This window comes from Carcharhinus amblyrhynchos, chromosome 5 (genome assembly GCF_965287045.1).
Source record: "Carcharhinus amblyrhynchos chromosome 5, sCarAmb.v2.hapA, whole genome shotgun sequence".
NCBI classification, from domain to species: Eukaryota; Metazoa; Chordata; class Chondrichthyes; order Carcharhiniformes; family Carcharhinidae; genus Carcharhinus; species Carcharhinus amblyrhynchos.
In genome coordinates, this window is record NC_137328.1 from 17,189,789 (window position 1) to 17,204,777 (window position 14,989).

At 42.1% G+C, this 14,989-nt stretch overlaps 1 protein-coding gene across 15 annotated transcripts in view; it reads right to left on the reverse strand.

The window, feature by feature from the left end:
- The window catches only part of LOC145342912 (receptor-type tyrosine-protein phosphatase delta), a 563,551-nt gene that overhangs the window by 80,818 nt on the left and 467,744 nt on the right, over positions 1-14,989 (reverse strand). For all 15 annotated transcript variants that reach the window (XM_080188513.1, XM_080188506.1, XM_080188504.1 and 12 more), the window contains one exon: positions 14,848-14,945. In XM_080188513.1, coding sequence (XP_080044639.1) covers positions 14,848-14,945 — 98 coding nt within the window. The remainder of the gene's footprint in view (positions 1-14,847; positions 14,946-14,989) is intronic.

The window sequence follows — 14,989 nt, forward strand, 5'->3', positions numbered from 1 at the left end:
GATGCTCTATCACTGTAAAGCCACAACTGTTTGTCTCTTCTATTGCTCGCGTGACCTCGTAAAAATAATGCGAATTTATTCGGGACAGCAGCAACCTTAAATAACCTTCTTGTATCACAACAAATAATTACACGGAATTGAATCAGGTTGCAGCGCGATGTCAAGAGGAGGTCAACACCAGCTTTTTAAATCATTTACTTGTGACCAAACAGCCACAGAATATGGTTCCTGTTCGTGGCAGGTCCTTAAGTCTTCATTATGTACACAACTACATCTGAGTAAATCACAGATATGGCAACCCTCTTTATTAATTTTTCAGGGTCACTGGCATTATGGGGTGACCTCTCTGCTGAATGCAGTAATCTATTGTTCAGGCACAATTCCAACTTTCCTATAATGAAAACACACACAATGCAATTACTCGCTGCTGTAAAACCCTGGCCAACAGTTACAAACAAAGCAATACAACGCGGAGTAAAGCACCAAGCACACGAGTTACTCAATTCCTTCATCATTACAGGGATGAAAAACATATTAAACCCTATTTTCACACTCAATGACCGCACGTTCCTCCAGAGGCGCCATCACTTATTCAGGCCATTGATACTTTAATGGTATTGTGCCACAGCTCTGAATAAATTTGTTGTGTTCTGCCCTCTGAAGATCAAAAGGAAAATAATTATGCTGAACCATAAATATAGAACAGTATAATTTCCTCTCCAGTAAAGGAAATTACAAAAAAATGTAGGGGCAAGGCGACACTTTGGTAAACCCTATACATCTCTAGTCCACGTTACCTTCCCAATGGTGCCTATTGAAATAAATCCCCAACTACAATTCTATAGCAATGGACTCAAAGTCACAACTTACTTCTAATAATGCCCACAGTGAATAACCTGCAGCATGAATAATGAGTCACAGGATCCTTTTGTCACTTGACGAGGTATCAGTCTCTGTGACAGATGACACAAGGTTCCTAATTTCAGCACTTTTTTCCCCCTTAGTGGGATTTTCACTCAATTACCTCAGTTTAATGCAAAACAAATGCATCAATGCAAAATGCACAAGACCTAAATTCTTAGCATTAAAATCACTGTGTAGATGTTGTCAATACCACTCGTCCCTCCCCCCAGGCTGCTGTGTCGTTATGTCGACAGGATTCACAGCAAGCCTGGACAAAAAGGAACGTGGCAAATGGTCCCTGCTGGGGGCTCACAGTTAAATACAGGCTCACCGGTGGAGAGAGGGCATGTTTGGGCAGTACACTGGCAGCGTCCTTGGCACTGCCAGGGGGTTTCCGTTGGGGAAGTTTAGGTGAAGGGGGCTCCTGGGACAGGGCTGTTCCCTGGTGGAGGATGGGTCCTGTGTCCATGTGGGAGGGAAAGAGTGGGGGGGGGGGTGTCCAGTGTCCATGAGGAAGTTGGGGTGTGCAGGGCAGAAGTCACCCTGCCTGCATCACATGCCTCCAAGGTTCTTTTGGATAATGTGTCAAAAAACGTCAGAAAAAATCGGCAGTGCAGCCGGCAGGCATTACAGCACTTTCCCTGGCAGGCTTGAGACATTGTCATAATAAAGACAATTCCGCCCACAGTTCAACCTCATAGTCCATCATAAAAGACCAGTTGATACAGGAACATTTAATGGTATCCTTAACTTTAGTAGTGTTGAGGAAAATCTGAAGCACACTGATGATGCCACTGGACATCTGAAATGCATTTTTAATCGTCTGGGTAAATGTAACAAACACCTTAAAGAATACTTCAATGATTATTGATTTTCATTCCGATTGAGAGAGTATCAATGTAGGACAGCAGCATTACTCCCCCATTCAAAGTATAACTTGTATTGTTTGGATTAACCAAAACATTGAATTGAACTTCCAACCACAATTTTAAAAAATGTTCTTATGTAAAGTTTAGTGATTTACGTGATTTACAAAATTAATGATAGTCCTAAATGACTACTCAACATTGTTATCCTGTGCCGATGTGATATTCAAATAAAACAATGATTAAATTACCAAAGATTGAATTGAATGTATTTTTAAAACTTCTTTTCTTATCTCTGTTTTCCCTTCCACACCATCTTCCTTCCTCAGGGTAAGCAGATAAATAGGTTTTATAGTCTACCTTAACATTTCATGACACTGTTGCTCCACAGAGACTGGCAAGAGGCTTTTATCCGTGACTCCATAAAGTAATTTTGTAAGTACATAAAAAAAGGCTCCCCGATGATTCACTGAGGTTAGCCAGTGTGTAGCAGACATCAGACTGGAATGATCGCAGGTACGATCCCCAGTCAGCATGGTACAGGTGACTTAAATGACCTTAACTAACTGAAGAAGGAGAAATCAAGCAACGTTCTATCCAGGGACTCTTGTTAGAAGTGCACGCGCGCAGATCTGAACCAATTCGGCTTTGATTGCCCACCTGCACTAGTTCCTGAGGTCAAAGCACTGACCATAAGTCCCTGTCTAAATCCACACTGGAGATGGACAAATGAGGGTAACTTTACCCCAGGATGGATCTGATGCCTTCAGGATATTGAGAAGGAAATAAACAAACATTAGCATTGGTTACCTCTAACACTGACCAATCCAGCTGAGCATCAACAAAGTGCAACATTATTTTAAGGCTCCGAGATTCTCCCTGTCAATTTGTATTGCTCTCTCTGTAGGAACAGAGCAGTGGAGGGGGAGTCAGACAAGAGATTCCACAAGACAAAAAGCATCAAGAGTTCTTCTCGATCAGAGCTAATGATGTGTTTTTATAAAGTAGTAGCCAAAAAATTGCAAACGGATTAGCATTATACCTTCTTACTCATCATCCCTAGAAAAGGAGGCATGCGAATGACCTGGTGCTAGTCTATACCAGTGCCAGTTTATCAGAGCTAAGTACATTCAGCTTTTCCTCTGGTCACAGTGTGGTGTATCTAATTTAGTTCCTGGGGAGGGCATGTCCAGGATTAGCATCCACTGGATGGACAAGCATGATCCTCGCACCCCACAGCACAGTCCATTGGAATTGCACTATTTTGAGGAACTGTGTCATCACTACATGCACTTCATATAATCCATTTTGCCCTTTCACCAAAGTAATGTATTTGTTTACGTGTGTAGCCTATGAAGAAATAGGTGGAGTTATGACGATAGAATCTGGGTGGGACTGTTATTGGTGCAAGCTTGACGGGCTGAACGGCCTCCTTCTGCACTGTAGGGATACAATGATTCTATGCTATGATTTGAGGAACGCCTTACAGGTCAGAGGACAAATGCCCAATAAAATGTGATTATTATTATAAGGACAAAGAATGACCTAGGTTGGTAACTGACAAGTTAGCTCAACTACTGTGAGGACACCAGTCAGGCTCTGAAGATGGGAAGACCTTCCTGCTCCTGATTGCTATGCAGTGGCAAAACTGGATGGACAATTCTCCAACTTTCTGCACTTTTGGGGAGCCTCATCTTCCAACAGCATATACTTGAACGTATGGAGAACACTGAATATGATGTTCTAATTTTTCTCATTCAGCAGGTGAAGTTTTGTATCAGAGAGTGAACTAGAGATCTTTTCTGTGTAAGTTGTTCTGTTATCACGGTAGGGATGATGTGGCTATGCCGGTGTTGGACTGGGGTAAACACAACAAGAAGTCTCACAAAACTGGTTGTGAATAAATGGTACAACACATGTTGGACATTAACCTGGTGTTGTGAGACTTCTTATCACCGTGGTGACCAGGAAGGTGATTTTTAGACTCTGAAAAACTAGGTATTCACTAAAAGAACAAAGAAAAGTACAGCACAGGAACAGGCCCTTTGGTCTTCCAAGCTTGCGCTGATCATGATGTCCTAGCTATACTAAAGAAAACATTCTGCCCTTACTCAGGCTGTATCCCTCTATTTCCTCCCTATTCATGTACCCATCCAGATGCTTCTTAAATGTTGCTGGTGTGCTGCTTCCATCATCTCCTTTGGCAGCATGTTCCAGGCACCCACTCTCTGCATGAAAAATTTGTCCTGCACATCTCCTTTAAACCTTTCTGCTCTAACCTTGAATCTATGCCCCCTTGTAATTGACACTGCCACCCTGGAAAAAAGCCTCTGCTATCCACCCTATCAATGCCTCTCATAATTTTGTAGACCTCCATCAGGTCTCACGTCAGCCTTCATTTTCCAGTGAAAACAATCCTAGGAAGAAAGTAAAAAGTCCTGGAAATAATCCTAGAAAGAAAGAAGCCACAAGGTTCATGGTTTAAATTTTAAAAAATTCACTACACGAAAGTCAAAGCCATCTGACCTAGTTAGTTACGTTAATGGTATTAAAATTACAATGAACACCTTGAAACTGAATTGCTTCACTCACATTTCAATTCTGCACCCATTTCATTTGTATCCCAAAACTCAGGTCAGATACTTAACAGAAACTGGAAGATTAACAATCTGGTCTGAGTACTGTTTCAAAGATTTGTATAATGCTTAAGATTTCTTGGATTATCTGCTTTCTTCTGGCAAGGCATTCCCTTCAAATCTCCTCCAACTGTCTCATGGTTGTAGACTTTCAGTTCACCACAGGTTTGCATCTAAGTCTCTCTCTCCTCAGTTTGGCTATCCCAGAAGTCAAACTCACTTTTAGGAGTCCTTCACTTAACAAGGAGTTTATATTCTTTTCACTAGCACCCAGAATTTTAGCTGAATTCTGGTGGGAAGAAATGTTTGTTCCAAACTAAAACTCAAGCACAGCTGGAAACCAGAGCCACAGTCAGTGACCTACTCACCCACGTAGTTAACTATTTTACTATTGATCTTCCAAGCAGCTTGGTCACATGATCAGTCCTGGGAATAGGGTGCTTTACAAAAAAATCTTTCACAGAAATTTTGATGTTAAAGTGTTAATTGTCTGAACATAAAACATAGTTTTCTTCCTGCAAAAAAGTACATGGGCTATCACAATTGGCTGTAGTTAAAATTGGGCCCAGCTACGATAAGCAGTGACTGCTCAGCCAGGAGGGGTTAAGTTCATAAATAAAGATGGCCATATATACACACACATGTATACCCTAGCTCATGAGTAAATTTATGAATCCTTGCAGGTGGAAACATATTAATAGATTTTCTTTCTTAAAATATGATTGCAATTCTTTTTAAAAAAAAGGCATGTTTCTTCTAGGAGGGAACAAACAAGAACTGTTCTCTACTGGGTTGTGCAGTCAACTTGCAAGGCAACCAAATATTGACAGAAACACTTTAAATCAGTTTATCTATCTCTCATATGCTTATTTAAAATTATATTTAAAATTCAACATTATCGACCTTAGCCTCTCTTATATTCATACTATACTTTAAAATCCTTCACACTTCTTAAATGTATTATCATGGGACACAGGTGTCACAGGTTGACCAGCATTTATTACCCATCCCTAGTTGTCCGAAGGCAGTTGAGAGTCACCCGCTTTACTGTGGTTCTGGAGTTACATTAGACCAGACCAGGTAGGGAACAACAGGTTTCCTTCTCTAAAGGACATCAGTAAACCAGATGGGTTTTTTCAACAATTGTTTATGGTTCTGTGGTCAACAACAAATGTTTAATTCTAGATTTTTTTTATTGTATTCAAATTCTACCATCTGCCATGGTGGAATTTGAACCGGGGGTCCCCAGAACATTAGCTGAGGTTCTGGGTTAATAGTCTAGTGATAATACCACTAGGCTCACCTTCCTGACATTATTTTTGTTTATTCTGGACTTCTCCCTCTAATTGGAAATTGGGAACACATTTAGAGAAAGGAGATTTTACTCATGGAAGGGTTTTTCTTGACTCCAGACTTGAATGGTTGCATCATCAATGTGATGAAATTAAAACGTAATGTACTTTTGCCAGGCAAATGCTTTGTCAAGAAATAAACTCAGCCACAGCACAAGAGAATTTTCAACTTTGCCCCAATATCCCAGGGCTAATTCTTCAAGATTCCATCAGTCCAGATAGAACACTTGTTGTCAATCACTAGCTGTGGTCTCTCATGATTTAGCCAGGTGAGTATTGTGAAGGAATCCTCAATTTACAGACTCCGGAAGAGTGACTGGGCAGCAGTGAAGGCTCAGAGATGTTAATGGTTTTGCGAAGCATCTTTTGAGAGCAGTGTTTTTGGCCTCTAAGGTTTCCAACGGCTTTCCACAATCTGGTGATGAGTTTGATTTTTTTAAATCTCCAAGTTGCATTAAATTTCAGGCATTCTGTGACAAACGGGCTGATCGACCTTTCAGCTGTGTGGGTCAGCTTGCGCAGTGCCACAGCATGTGGGCTACATCAGGGGTTGACAGAACTGAAGGACAGGTTTGGTCTGCTGGCGTAATAAGGCCTATGAAACACAATCACATGGGGGTGGGGGGTGCAATGTGTAAAGGGAGCCTCGTGGCCATGTTTGCTGTGGGGAAGATTCTGAAGAAGATTCTGAAGCAGAAGTAGAAGAAAACGAGGAAGGCAAAGACTGGATCCAGGAGCGGTTGCAGTTATGTTGAAGGAAACAATGGACCTGGATGGGCCAAACAGCACAAAAGGTGGTCAATGATCCAGTAATACTGGTGGGTCCACGTCATTGAGAACAGAGTGAGCAGAGCTGAAACAACTCTGGAGGAGACGTGTGCCATTTTGTTGAAGACTGCACCTGCGGAACTCAGGTTAAGAGAGAGAGCTGCTATTAGCTAGGAATCAGTGGCTAAATCCCTCAAGGATGCCAAAGCAGGTATGGAAAATCAGAGCTCTGAGGGAATTTGTGGCTGAAATTGGTAACATATATGCTGAGTGGATTGCCTAATAATTCTGAGAGATCATTCTTTGTTGTGTCTGCTATTTAACATATAAGTTATAATTCATATTGAGAGTGATCTGTCTGTTAATTGATGTTGATTTTGGTTTGATTGTTAAAGTAAAAACTTTAAACAAAGGTAAAATCAGCACTGAAGACTTACAGACTCAAATCGATAGGTGGGATCTTGAGCCACGTGTGCCCTGAAACTGGAAATTCTTGCCTGAGTTCAACAGACCTTTGAATGGTCAGTCAAATTTTCTGTCTCCCCTGCTTTGATTCGGGAGAATTTCAGCTGTTAACTCTGTTACTCTCTCCAAAGAAGCTGCCAGATCCCTGCTGAGTTTTTCCAACGTTTTCTGTTCCTATTTCAGATTTCCAGCATCTGTAATATTTTGCTTGTATTTTAGTGAAATCTTGTCCATTGATTCTTTTCATTGGAGTCGTTTGGTAAATTTGGTTCTTTTGGATGGGTGGGGTGGGATTTCCCAGCCGCGCTTGCCCCAAGGCCAGAAAACCCCACCCGACGTCAATAGACCTTTACATGGTCCACATCCTGCCCACTACGATTCCTATGATGGGCACAGCACGAAAATTCTGTCCTTAATCTCCACAAGGAGGAGGGTTTCCTCTGGGTGCTCCGGTTTCCTCCCACAGTCCAAAGATGTGTGGGTTAGGTTGATTGGCCATGCTAAGATTGCCCCTTAGTGTCCTGGGATGTGTAGGTTAGAGGGATTAGCAGGTAAATGTGTAGGGATATAGGGATAGGGCCTGGGTGGGACTGTGGCCAGTACAGACTCAGTGGGCTGAAGGGCCTGTTTCTGCACTGTAGAGTTCTATGTTAAGATTTCTATCAATCCCAAGATACAACTTCCTCCTTTATCCGAAAAATTTTCCTTTTACTCACAGGTCTATTATGGATCCTAATCAGGTCTTCTAAAAGTTCACATAGATAGCTAGGTAGTTTTCATCTTGGATGGGAGCTGAAACCCACTGCATACATGATCTAATTTTTGTTCCAATGAAGCTGACAGATTGGAACACCCCACCTGGTTCTGCCTGTTTCCCAGGTGGGGAAGCTTGGTTAAAATTGCCTCCACTGGATCTAACCAAGACTCACAATTTATCCTTTTCTCCCATTTATAAGTTGAAGAAAGCAGGATCAATAACAAGGCCAAGAATGTGAATTGACTGTTTCCCCCCACCCCCCTTTTATTTATTGCATTCTTTTCATGCAAAAGGCACTCACTGTATTTTGACTGACAAAAATTGAACCATTTAAGAAATTATGCGGCCCAGAACTTAGCCTTCAAGCATTCATAGTATATACTTCAATTCAAAACTAAGGACAGTTTCATAAATCATGAAGAAAAATGTATTTTGTGATTAGCATACTGCATTTGTAACAACTTGGCACTTATTCAGATGTGCTTTTAATTTCCTGACAGGATTGAACAATTTGCCTATAATCAACTGTAAGTAGGGACAGGCAAATAACACAATGTCACATTTTCAGAAAATAGAAATGAAGTAAAATTCATCCAAGTAGCAGAAAAAAATTACTACGTACAAACTTATGAATCAGTAACAGGAGTGATCCACTCAGCATGTCGAGCCTCGTCCACATTCAATATTATAATCTCAACTCCACATTCCCACCTACCCAACTACATTTTCAACCCCTTGCTTTTCAAGAATCTATCTAACTCTGCCTTAGAAAATATTCAAACTCGGCTTCAACCGCCTTTTGAGGAAGAGTTCCAGACTCATGACCCTCTGAGGTAAAGAAATCCTCCTTATCTCTGTCGTAAATGGGTGACCCTTTATTTTTAAACAGCAGCCCCCATTATTAGTTTGTTCCACAAGAGGAAACAACCTCTCCACATTGATCCTGTCACTCAGCTCCTGATCTCATTACAGCCTTGGTTCAAACATGGACAAAGGAGCTCAACTCCAGAGCTGAGATGAGGGTGACTGCCCTGAATGTTACAGCAGCATTACAGCATCAAGGAGGCCTAACAAAACTGGAGTCAACGTGAATCAGGAGGGAAACCCTCGGCTGATTGGAGTCATACCTCGCACAAAAAGAGATGATTGTGGTAGTTGAAAGTCAGCTCCAGGACATCACTGCAGGATTCCTCAGGCTAGGGTCTGAGGCCCAATCATCTGTAGCTGCTTTATTTTTCCATTGTAAGGTCAGAAATAGAGATGTTTGGTGGGGGCGGGGGGGTGGGGGGGATGGGGAGGATGGTGGCAGCAACTTGTCTTTTTATTAGAGAAATGAGCTTTGCTATGGCTCTTTAATTCAGTCATATCAATAGCATCTCACTTCTGGGCTTCCCAACCAAACAGAGTGCAGGTGTGATGAAACCTTGCACCTGTTTGAAGAGGGACTCTGGCAGGTGTCAAACTGGCTGAATCCTACATTGCTTCCTGAGGCTTCAGCAATCACAAAAATGGAAATGAGATGTCTCCCTTCACCACCATCTACCACCTCCCCTCCCAGTCTCTGATTCTTCCCTGGATATCTTACCATAGGATCTGAGGCGCTGAAGTGAAGAGCTGTTTCCTGCAGATAGGAGGAAGAGGCCAACTTCTTAAACCAAGCAGGATGGAAGCAATGCCGAAAAAGCAGCAGCAGTATGTTCTCTCAGACATAGATACAGAGCCCCAAGTGGTTTTATTTCCTCAGGAGCACAGGAAAACTGTGTGACATCCTATTTTCAGGTGGTAAGTCACACATTCTGACTTCCCCAGCATCCTCCTGCACAATGCTGTTCAGCCCAACACATCTTGCAACTCCACTCCCTCTCCAGGCGTCTCCTCGCATCCCCATCCAAAACAGCCAACAGTGATACTTCCCATCATCTTTGTGCCATTTCGCACTTATGCCTTTCAGTCAACTCCACGAGTGTTGCCATCCCTTTCTCTCCATATAATCCATTTCTAACACTCCAAATCTTCTGCGCACCCCACGCAGCTGATGGCACACAGAATCAAAGAATGAGGCCAAATTGCTTCAGGGAGAGAAAGAGAGAGAAAAAAACCAGAGAAGGTCCTTTAATGATAGCCACCTTGGAGGCCACTGGGAATGGATGTTCATGAGGCAGGTCTCATTCCAGGAGACTGCAGATATCAGTGATGGCCTGTCATGAGCCTTGTGAGGTACTGGTGGCTAGAAAAGACAAGAAAGGCATGATCTTCTGGCTGTAAGAGGTTGTATTGGAGGTATTGTCTCCGTGTAGCTGGATCTCTGAGTCTATTCCCTCTATCCTATTGAGCATTATGTAGGTGCAAACAAGGCAGCTTCTGCTGCTCCTGGTGCTACCAGTGTTGGTATTGCTTGCTCCTCATCAGAGGTCCAAGGTAGACCTGCAAAAGTTGTTGCCACGTCATAGTTAAGGCTGATAGCAAGGGTGTGCAGCTGAGAGGAAGCAGAGAGGCTTCCAGAAGATTGGAAATTGCTTGTGAAGCAATGAAATCTGGCTCCCACAGCAAGTGATGTGAGTAAACATTGCACATGGGTTGGCCAGAAGGTATGCAACTGCACTGTTTAAAGGCTTTCCAGCCTGTTAGTTTCATTGATCGATGACTCCTTGCTGTGATCTTGGCCTGTTGATCCTGGCAAGTTTGACACAGCTTGGGGAACCTGTGCACTATCTGATAAACCTAGATACTGGCTTAAATCCACAATTAACTGATTATTTACATTTTTAAATCACTTACCCAAAGCTGCACCGAGGTGTCTCCCTTGCCTCCAAAGGTACCTCAGTAAAATCCAGATTTCTGACTTGCCAGAATTTGCAGGGATGTAACATACTCTCCCCCTCCCTCCCCTGCTTGGGCAACCGAAACCACCCCTCCTTGGCAGTTAAAATTATGTTAAATTTTGATGACACCACTGATCAGATAGACACTTGGATTATTGCAAAAAATCCTGTTTATCATATTACATAGAGGGCTTGGAGGCTGTGAACAAGTTGAAAAATTAAATTTAATAGGTTGATGCCAGAACTTAAAAGCTACACCTGTCAGGAAAAAAACTGAAAGGGTTGGGACCCTTTCGCTAGGAAATAGGAAACTGTGAGGGTGGCTTGACAGCAGTCATTAAGATTATGGAAGAGTTTGATGGTAGCCTTAGAGATGATTTTTCCACTTCTGAGGACAGCTCAGAACCACAGATAAGTCAGTAAGAAACTCAGTACGGAATTAGATAAAAAAATATTTTTCCAGTGAGAGGATTGAACGTGGAACTTTCTACCACAAAGCATAGTTGAGCATTGATTCATTTAAGAGGAAGCTCGATAAACATATTGGAGGAAAAGAAATAGAAGGATATATTGATTGATGAAGAACAGTGAGAGTAGATTAGTGTGAATCCTGGTATGGATCTGAAGATCTGTTTTCTGAGTTGTAAATACCAACCAGCTACGTAAAACTGAGACTCATGCTCAATTCATCCTCCACTTCAATTGTCGCAGCTTTTCTGATTCTTTACTCAGACTCCTACAGACTCCTAAATATTCATTAGGGAAAAGTCCATGTCTGACATCTTGACGTTTTTTTTTCCTGTCACCGAAATACCTAAATTCTTGTCAAAGCAGATTTTGTTGAGAGTTTGAACTTCTCTTTCCCTTTGACCCAAGCATTCTGGGGAACATTAGCTGAAGGTTAATTTCTTCCTGACAAGGAGAGTGAAAAATTGCCGGTCAGATCGGCCCAGGTGATCCTCAGACATTCAACTGTCGGCAGCTGTAAAGTGCTGGCTTTGAAAGGCAAAGAGGCAAGTTGTCCACCCAGTTTCTTGATGGGGAAAGCGCGTGCTACACATATATGGAATCAAAGAATAGATTCAAAGAATCTCTACAATATAGGGGATAACATATTGACCTGGATAGAAGATTGGCTAGTTATCGGGAAACAGAGCCGTTGATTTGTTTTTTCTGGACGTTAGGGTGGCGTGCCACAATGATCAGTGCTGTGGCCTCACATTTTACAATTCATGTAAATGGCTTGCATGAAAGGTATGGTTGCTAAATTTGCTGATGGTACAAAGGTAGGTGGGATAGTAAGTTGTGAAGAGGGCATAAGGAAGTTTCAAGGGCACATAAATAAGCGGGCAAATATCTGGCAAATGGAGTTTAAAGCGAGGAAGTGGGAAATAGTCCATTTTGGCAGGGAAAATTTAAAAAAAAGCATTTACCTAAATGATGAGAGATTGCAGAGCTCTGAGATGCAGAGGGATCTGTGTGATCTAGGGGCAGTATGCAGGTACAGCAAGTAAAGAAGAAATATAGGATAGGATGTCATCATTTAATGTGAAAGGAATAGAATACAAAAGTCGGGAGGTTATGCTTCAGTTGTACAGGGTATTGGTGAGACCACACCTGGCATGTTGTATACCGTATGAGTCTCCTTATTTAAGGAATGATATAAATGTGTTGGAAGCAGTTCAGAGAAGGTTACTAAATTAATATCTGGATTGAGAAGGTTGTCTTTTGAGCAAAGATTGGACACATTAGGCTTGTATCAGCAGAGTTTATCAGAGTGAGTGGCGACTTGATTGAATAGATAAGATCCCAAGCGGTCTTCAAAGGGTGGATACGGGGAGGATGTTTCCCCTGTAGGTGAATCCAGAACTATGTGCCACTGTTTAAAAATAAGGGATTGTCCACTGAAGACAGAAATTAGAATTTTTTTTCTCAGAAGGTTCTCAGTCTTTAGAACTCCTTACCTCAAGAGGCTGTGGAAGTTGTCTTTGAATGTTTTTAAAGTAGAGGTAGATTCTTGTTAAACAAGGGGGTAAAAGGTTCACGGGTGTAGGGGGTAGGTTGTAGTCAGATCAGCCATGACCATATTGAATGGCAGAGAAAGTTTCAAGGACCAAGTGGCCGATTCCTGCTCCTAACTTGTATGTTTGTTTAACATTAAAGTGCCAAAATTAATTCAAATATCGATGCAAAATGACAAAAGTGTGGAATAATAGCAATCTGAGGCTAGAGGCTGAAAATATTAGAAATGTCATGGTTAAGAACATCTCCGACGTGGTGAAAGTGGCAAAAGTAGTCAAAATCCTAAGTTCCATCCCGCACGTGGCACGTCCTAATTTTCCCAGGGGTGGGAATGGGGGCAGGCCGGAATTCATACACATGTAGTTATTGGACGCAGCTGGCCACTTAAATCATCAGCTGCCTCAACACAATGCTGATTTTTGCATCCCTCTAGTGTGAAACCCGGAGCGTGCAGATTAGACCAGGTAACAGCTGATCTGAACTTTGTTGGTTTGTTTGGATAGCCCCTTTGGATCTGGTCCCAGGACACATTTGAGGGAAGTAAAGTGCCTTGTGGAGTAGGTCAGGTGCCTTTGGGATTGTTAAAAGCAGGCACAATGTGGGCGACAAGTGTGTCAACTGATTGCTGTAATGCTCATTCAAACTGTCAGCCAAGGTGTTAAAATCAACTATCAAAACTTTCAGAAGCACCTGTCAGAGAGACCTGTCGAAGGGAGCTGTCAGAACTTTCAAGAAGATGTGTCAAGACTGTCAACGGGGTCTAGCAAGATCAACAGTCAAATGGTGCTAAAGGCATTTAAAAGTCCTGTTCTTTAATTAAAAAAAACACATCTGGAGTATTAAAAGCAGCATTGTTTGCTATGGGTACAGGGACTGGGTTAGCATGGAGGCTGTGAGGTGTTATGGGGTAGGTACAAGTATAAGGTGGCATGGAATGTTTAGGTGGTTATGGAGGTGGGTAAAGGGCATGAGTTAGCATGGATGGGGCATAAAGAGTGTGTGAGTGTGTGTGTGGGGGGGGGGGGCGAAGGTGGGTGGAGGGGGAATGAGGGCTGAAGGGACGTTTTGTGTTGAGTTTTTTTTCAAACACGGACACAGTGCCTGAGGACAGAGGGAGGCCTACTGGCCAGACTGCATCTGCATCCGACAGCCTCCTCACTTGTTCAGGGCAACAGCCTGTTTCACCTCACAACTGTGGTCCAATTTGCTGATTGTGTTCAGCATTTTCTGTTCTTAGGAACAGAGGAATTAGGAGCAGAATTCGGCTCCTCCATTCAATCAGATCATAGCTGATCTCTCCCTGGTCTCAAATCCATCTCCTACCTGTTCCCCATATGCCTTTAACCCATTTTTAAAATCAGAAATATATCTATCACTTTGTTGAAATCATTTAATGATTCAGCCTCCACTGCGCTACGGAACAGCGAATTCACCACGCTCTGCGAGAAGTAATTCCTGCTCATCTCAGTTTTAAATCTACTGCCTCTCAACCCCTTGTTCTAGATTGTCCCACAAGGGAAAACATTTGGTCTACGTTTACCAATCCCTTTTAGTATTTTGTTTACCTCCATCAGATCCCCTCTCATCCTTCTAAACCCCAGCGAGTACAAGCCCAAAACTGTTTGATCTCTCCTCATATGGCAACCCTTTCATCCCTGGAATCAATCTTGTGAACCTCCTCTGAACTGTTTCATTCTCCCATCTCCCCACTGTTTAAGACTGAGGTATGTGCTTCCAAGATAAAACAGGAGCTGAAAATGCTGGAATTTTTAAATAAAAACAGAAAATATCGCCAATTCAAAGCAGGTCGGCCAGCAATTATTAACCTGCTCTCTTTACAGATTCTGACTGTGCATTTGAATTTCAGGGTTACAAATATTACTTAATCTAGTATCACATCACACATGTACATTATCGCCTATAATTTAAAGGTTATTTTCATAGTATCTATTTCGAATGAACAATTTTCTAATCTCCATTTTTAAGCGCAGTCTCCTTCTGAGATCCTTTCCTTCAACCGTTTTAGGGCTACTTAAAAACCTCAATTTGGAGCCAAAGCTGCATTTTAAATGGAAAATAATTCCATTCCTGTAAAAGGAATCATAAAGAACTAGCTATGAAGGATCAACAATTAAGCAGCTGTTTCTTTAAAAGAAAGCAAGGTGTCCGCTTCTTTCTTCAGTCTAGCTGCACTTCATCACATTTTAAAGCAGACATTAAAAAATGTTGTACATGGTAACGACATTGAGTGTTTACCTCATACTCTTGTGAGAACTTCAAGTTGTCATTGGCTTTCAGTCGCTCAATGTGATCCGCAAGCTCAGAGATAGGGATTGGTGGATGGTTGGCCATGCCTGACAAATTGGACAAGAATAAAATGCGTGTTACATCAGCAGCG